The 7474-nt window shown below is 42.1% G+C and overlaps 1 protein-coding gene across 1 annotated transcript; it reads right to left on the bottom strand.

Moving 5' to 3' along the window:
* Positions 1–2847: 2847 nt before the first annotated feature.
* Positions 2848–3831, bottom strand: Or6d13 (olfactory receptor family 6 subfamily D member 13). Its single transcript, NM_001000903.1, has one exon. It carries the CDS (start codon positions 3829–3831, stop codon positions 2848–2850), a length of 984 nt encoding a protein of 327 aa, NP_001000903.1.
* Between the last annotated feature and the right edge of the window lie 3643 nt (positions 3832–7474).

Raw genomic sequence — 7474 nt, 5'->3', positions numbered from 1 at the left:
GGAGGGAGAATCAGGTTTACTTAAGGATGTGCTAGGTCATGGTAGGTCAGCTGTGCTCCATTGCAGGCCCCACATCAAGAGTATTGGGACAGTGCAAATAAAAGTTAGTAAACTAAAGAAAGAGGGTATTTAATCTTCAAACAGTACAAACCAAATAGCACAAATCAAACACAAAACAATCCCTTTTTAATACTTTCCCTTGTTTTTTGAAAACTGAAGGAAATCAGCGGGTTGATTAGGTGGTTTTCACTCAAAGTTTAGAGCCTCTCTCTCTCTCTCTCTCTCTCTCTCTCTCTCTCTCTCTCTCACCAAGATGAGCTTGAACTCTCAGAGATCCTCCTGCCTATCTTCCTCATGCGTGCTGGGATTAGAGGTGTGCACTGCTACTCCTGGAATCTACCCTAGGATTCTCCTAAGACTGATCAACAATGGCTGGAGCTTGAGATAGAACTGTTAAAAATTGTCCTCATTCCTATGTCTGCTGCGTGGTCAAGACAGAATCAGAGGACTGTGGTAGCTCCTTCAGCCTTTCTTAACTGCCATGCTGCCTCCCTGAATTATGTCTCAGATGGTACCTTCCAACTACCTGAATGTCCTATGTGTTAATAGTTGACTCTGAAGAGAATTTGCTAGAGGAGGAAACCATCCAGTAAATGTCTTGCTTTCTAAGACTTTTCTGGAAGTGTCTAGCACATCACAGCAATTCCATCACATTTCCCACACCCTCTGATCTCTGTCCTTACCTTTCATTCTATTGTCATGGCCTTTATCACTCTCTCTAGCTAACCAAGTTCCTAATATTTCAATACACAAGCAAATGCCCTTCAAAATCCATTCCTTGTATGTTTTGTTCCTGCAGTTCTTTCAAGAAATAGCATTTTCTAGATTCTATTTGTAATATTTTCTGTCAAGGAGTCATCATTTACACTGAGTCCTTTCAGCCAAATAGTTAGTTCTCTCATATGAATTGTTGCTATTTTTGTTGTTTCTTTCTCATTTATAGTGTGGCCAAATTACATCCATATTTCCATACCTGTGAACAGTTAAGAGACTGGGTTTACATCCCAGTAAAAGTTCTATTATGATAAAGTGCTCATGTTCCAATTGGCATCCTACAAATGCAAAATAAAAGAATATGATAATTATACAGGCCCTGTTTGTTCATTGACAGGCTTGCACAATTCTGAACACTTACTATTATTCGTCCCTAATAATAAGTGAAGCAATGACATTGAACTTCCTCCGACAGTTGTGTGTTCTTTGTTCTTGTTCTAATGATTGCAGGTTTTCTACAATTTTGTACAGACACACACACACACACACACACACACACACACACACGTACACACACACACGTATCACTACTACATCATTCTGATTGTGTCAGTTTTTACCAGTCTACTTGGAATGCTATTATTTCATACCATTAGCTTTTTTGAAATTTTGCACTTATAAATTTAAAACTGTGTCTATGTTCTTAAATTTTATGCCAAAATGATCTCATCTGGTAAAAGCCTCTTTCTCTAAAATGAAAGTCTTAATGTACTTACACTTTGTCATTATGGTAAAGTTGGGATTACCTCTGTGGTCTCAATGTCTGTTTCAATTTGTCCTTTCTATAATAGAAGGGTGCCCTGCTTAGCTTTTTGTTGCTGTGATAAACACCAAGACCAAAAGCAACATGGGGACGAAAAAGGTTTATTTGGCTTCCAGGTTTCAGTTCATTAATGGAAGCCAGGGAAGGATCCCAAGGCAGGAGCTTGACGTAGAAATGGCAGAAGGCTGTGGCTGGCTGGCAGACTCCTATGGTCACAGTCACTGGCCTTTCCCACACAGCCTGAGCTCACCAGCCTGAGGAAGAGGATAGCACTGCTCATGTGTGCTGGGCCTACCCGCATCAGTTAACAAACAATGAAAAACTGCCCCCCAGACACACACACAGGTGATGGTGACCATTCCTCAACTGAGTGTCAACTTAACAGCAAAACTCACCAGGACAAAGGTGTTTTCCTGACTTGCTCTCTATTCAGCTTGTCTTATGACACATGATTGACTGATCAATACATTCGTTTTGTCTTGGTGCTAAGATGCAGGCCTGTCCTCGTCCATGAATTCACCTCAAGAAGCATTATTATTACAGTTAGATTTCTTTCACCTCTAAGATAATTTTTCCTCAACTATTTTCATTTTACCTGCACGGTAACCAACCTACAACTCTAGTCAGCTTGACCATCCATCATTCCTATGGGCTTTTGTTGGTCCTTCAGTTTTAGGGTTCAGACTGAATTCAGCCTGGTAAATGAATGAAAGCAATGGGGACTTTTTATCTCAAGGCTTTACACCTTAGTGAAAACTAGAGGTGTGATGATGTCTGTTTATATGCTAACCTGCTTCATGGGGAGCAAGTGTAGTAAGTGGTGAAAACTCACTATTAATATGACAGTTACTGTTGATGTTAGTATGATGATCACACAAATCTGTCATTGAATAAATATTTATTTCTTATTACTCATTAATTCAATTATCCATTCCAAACACTACCCTCAAGACTCTCTTTACTCCTCCAGAGGATATGTGAAATCAAACCAAAACCAAACATCAAATCAATGCATAGATAATTTAAGACACTTTGTTGAAACTATAACATGTATGTAATATATATGAGGTTATGATCTTAGCTGCCACCAAAGGAGGCACATGATGATTTTTTTCATCACACGATTATTAATGCCGTCAGATGGAGTTACCTGATGTGTCAATCATTGTTGTAATAACAAGCAGAATTAGATGAGATGAAATACATGATGATTTCTATAGGACATTTAAAGAAAATGGTGTTAGGTGAGGTCAAGACAAAGGAGCCTTCCTGCTCTGATATCTGTGTAATTGAACCTTGGACAGAGCATCCCTGAGAGCCTGGTGGACCTGCTTGTTGCGCAGGGTGTAGATGACAGGGTTCAGAAGGGGTGTCACAACCATGTTCACAAGAGCAGCCTCTCTGTTGGTGTCCACTCTGCTTCTCTGCTTTGGCTTCAGGTATATAAATACACAGCTGCCATACATTAGAGAGAGGACAATGAGATGAGAGGAGCAGGTGGAAAAAGCTCTCTGTCGCTCCCTGGCTGAAGGAAGACGCACTATGGTGACTACTATATTGCTGTATGCAAAGATGGCGATCAGAAGGGAAGCAAAAAGCACAATTATAGCAAGGGTAAAAAACAGCATCTCAATAGACCTGGTTTTTGAACAGGAGAGATTTGCCAGTGGTCCAAAATCACAGAAAAAGTGAGGAATAATGTTTGGGCCACAGTAAAATGACTGGGAAAGCATCACAACTGGACTGGCCATGAAGAGGAAGCCCAAAACTAAAGAGACAGTAACGAGAAGGAAGCACATCCTTGGGCTCATGATGGTTGGATAATGTAGAGGTTTGCAGATGGCCAGAAAGCGGTCCAGGGATAGCACAGCCATAAGGAAAAAAACCGTCGCCCCCAGGAAAAGAACAACAAAGGCCTGTGAGAAGCAGGCCCCAAAGGGAATCTTTTGCCTCCCTGACAGAATGATGGTGAGGAGCTGGGGGATAACAGTAGTTATAAAACAACACTCCACAAAGGAGAAGGTGCTGAGAAAGAAGTACATGGGCGTCTGCAGTCGGTGGTCCACACAGGTGATGGTAATTATGAGCATGTTGCCCATGAGGGAGGCCAAGTAGGCCAGCAAGTGCAGTAGGAAGAAGAGGATCCTCAGGTGCTCGGCCACAGGGAACCCCTCAAGGATGAACTCCTGGACCAAAGTCCCATTCCTTGTTTCCTCTGACATCAGCCACTCCATTACTTCACTCTGGCACTGAGGGTCTTTGCAGAACCAGGACTGAAGGTGGAGAACTGTGTGTTCCTAAAACTGTAAAGGACATGGGAAGTCAGTCACACTTGATGAACAAGGCATCCAATGTATCACTTTGAGCATTGTGTAGGAACAATAACTGATATTACTATGACTGACTTTATAATCCCTGCACCCTAAGATGCTATCTACAGAGGAAATGCTTGTGCCATGCACCTGCATTATTGATAAAGTCACTCACCAGTGCTGGTCACTTTCCCATGTGGTTGGCTGCTACAGAAATCCAGGTTACACACTTTTATCTACTTAGTCATGGGACATGTTTCTAGTAAAAGCATATTCACGTCACACAGGCCCAGATGAATATTGCAAAGGAAAACTACAACTTAAAAAATCAGCCTGATTCTGAGAGTGTAGGTGAGGGGTAGTGCACCTATCTAACAATGTGATATTGTGGTTTTAATTCCCATGACACACAATGAAAGTAACAAAACAAGCCAGACAAACCAAGATTTCATTCATAGGAATGAGACAGGTGGATCAGCAGTTACGGGCATCAGTTATTCATGCAGAGGATCTGAGGTCAGTTTCCAGATCATACATGACAGCCCATCTGGAACTCCAGTTTCAGAGAATCCTTTTTTTCATTTCTCACCTCTGAGGGCACGAGGCAGGTTATTCGGATACATACAGTAAACCAAAATATTCAATACATGTAAAGTAAGGAATCTTCAAAATATTATAAGCCAGAAGCCATTCATCCCACAAAATATATTCCTTCATTATACCTTAGCATTTTTCCATGTTTCACTACATTTTTAATTAGGAAAAACAAAAATCCTATACTTCTGTAGTCTTGTTGCAGTCCTGTGAAGTGGACTAGATTAGAAGACCCACACAGTTAACTCGAGCTGGGTGGTGAAAGGTCAGGTCGAGCTGCTTTCATCTAGAGCCCCAGACAAACAGCAAAAATTCAGACTCCCAGCACCATGTAAAAAGCTAGGAGTCACCGCAGCTGTTAGTCCAGCATTGGACACGGCAAAGACAGGCAGGTTCCCGGAGCCCACAGGATACACTAGCCACTCTACTTGAAGCAATGAGCCCCACATTCAGGAACTCACAAAATAGTGATGACTGGGGGTATCCAAAATCAACCTCTGGCTACCAAAGGAACATCTGCAGTTAAATACTCTTTCCCTGGAAATGGATAGAGTCCTTGTATGTGAGACTTTGTCATTCTGGTCCACGAACATCAATCTCCTGTCTAAGACCTAGATATCTGACTTAGAACAACAAATGCTCTCAGTCTTATCAGACCTGTAGGGAAACCAGGTTGAAGAAAAGCATCACAGCCATTTACAGCCAACAAATGACAAGATGCTCTGTTCACACTGAGGCCACAGCATTGTCACAAGCAGCTCACAGCAATCAGAACTCTGCCCTCTGCTCTTTTCACTGTAAGGAAAAATAAGTCAACACATTGTTCCTGACAGGAGAAGTGTATGTAAATCAATACCTCTATTATAATGTTCATAATTTTAACAGAAGTAAATCCAACACCTGCCAGATATTCTTCTCCAATCAGCTAACAGACTAAGAACTGCATTAAACCAAGCACATCTCGGTGCAAATCTCGAGTGCTAACTATGGAAAAACCAGTACACACATTTCCTCATTGTTCTCTGAGAACTGGCAAGTGGATTCATCTGGAATTCCGAAAAAAAAAAAGGCTTAGTGAGTCTCCAGGTCCCCACACCTCATCCTGCTACCTTTCATATGCCAGCATCAAAAAGATACCCCACTGTCAGGGTAGGAGGTAGGAGACTCTTCACTCAATATGACATACCTAGATATGTTCTACATTGACAGTTTTTCTTTAAAATGCTTTCCAAGGCTCTAAAATTCTCAGTCTTCAACCATCAACACCAAAGCATGCATGCTTCCAGACAGATAAGGATACTTAAACCACCAGGAGCAGAAATGAAGGGGACGTGAATCTGTTCCAGCATATGTTTAGTAGTGGACTGTCTCTTGATACTAATCAGGACTACCAGGTCCAGTAGGCAGTACCAAGAGACACTAAGTATCATTAGTGTCGAGCAAAGCCCTCACAGACCTGTGTCACTCTAGGATCCCTCATGATTGGTAATTTAACTGTGTTGTGAGTGGACTATCACTTGATTAATGATGACAATAGTAAGCTTGTGTGAAGTAATATGATATCTGATAACACATAATGATTAGTAATTATAATTGTTGCCCTTTTTATTGTGTACAAAAATATAATATGAGCTCCCATGAGTCTTCATGGAAACATTTTAAACTAGCGTACATATAATTCCCAAAGTTTCATAAATTTCTAAATTGTATAATATTGGAGTTTTAAAAGCATTTTTGTTCACATTTCAAATGATATCCCCTTCCCTGTTGCCCCTCCACAACCTCCATTTACCCTACTTCTCCCCTCTTCATGTACCTCTATGTGGGTGCCCCTCCACACACTCATCCACTCTAGCCTCACCACTCTAGCACCACCCTACAATGGGAGATCGACCCTTCACAGGACCAGGGCCTCCCCAGCCATCGCTATCCCATAAGGCCATCCTCTCCTACATATGTGTCTGGAGGCAGGAGCCCCTCCATGTAGACTCTTTGATTAATGGTTTACTCTCTGGGATCTTTGGGTTGTCTGGTTAGTGGATATTGTTCTTCCCATGGGGTCGCAATCCTTTTCAGCTCCTTCAGTCCCTCCCCCAGCTCTTCCCTTGGGGTCCCTGCCACTCAGTGCATGCAATGGTTGGCTGTGAGGACCTGCATCTGTATTGGTCAGGTGCTGGTAGGAACACCCAGGAGAGAACACTGTTCTCAGGGAGCAGCCATACTGGCCTCCTCTCAGGAAGTGCTTCCTGTCATCAGCAATAGTGTTGGGGTTTGCTGTGTGCAGAGGGATGACCCCTCGGTGGGGATGTCTCTGGGTGGCCTTTCCTTCAGTCTCTGTTCCATTTTTGTCTCTGTCTTTCCTTTAAACAGAAACATTTCTGGATTAAAAATTTTGAGATGGGAGGGCGACCACATTCCTCAACTGGGGGACTTGTCTATCTACTGAAGTTGGTTTCTATAGGTTCTATTTCCCCTTTGCTGGTTATTTCAGCTAATGTCATCCCCTCTAGGTCCTGGGACCCTCTTTCTTTTCTGGCATCTGGGACTCTTGACTGGCTACCCCCAGTTCTAGATTCCCCACTGCTACATATTTCTATTCAATTTCCTGAGCCTCTGAACTTCTATCCTGTCCCTTCCAATATTTGATCCTGCCCATCCCCTTTTCCCTTCTTCTCTCCTCCTCCCATCTCCCTCCCTCCCTCTACCTCCTGTGACTATTTTGATCCCTGTTCTATGTAGGATTGAATAATCCACACTTTGATCTTCCTTCTTCTTAAGCTCCATGTATTTTGTGGGTTGTGTCATGGATATTCTAAGATTTTGGCCTTATATCCACTTATCAGTTAATATATATCATGTAAATAATTTTGAGTCTGGGTTACCTCACTCAGGATATTTTCTAGTTCCATTCATTTCATTGCAAATTTCAAGAAGTCATTGTTTTTAATAGCTGCATAGTACTCCATTGTGT

Source organism: Rattus norvegicus, chromosome 4 (genome assembly GCF_036323735.1).
Source record: "Rattus norvegicus strain BN/NHsdMcwi chromosome 4, GRCr8, whole genome shotgun sequence".
Classification (NCBI taxonomy): domain Eukaryota; kingdom Metazoa; phylum Chordata; class Mammalia; order Rodentia; family Muridae; genus Rattus; species Rattus norvegicus.
The sequence above is the reverse complement of the archived record's forward strand: the minus strand, read 5'-3'. Positions and strand labels throughout refer to the sequence as shown.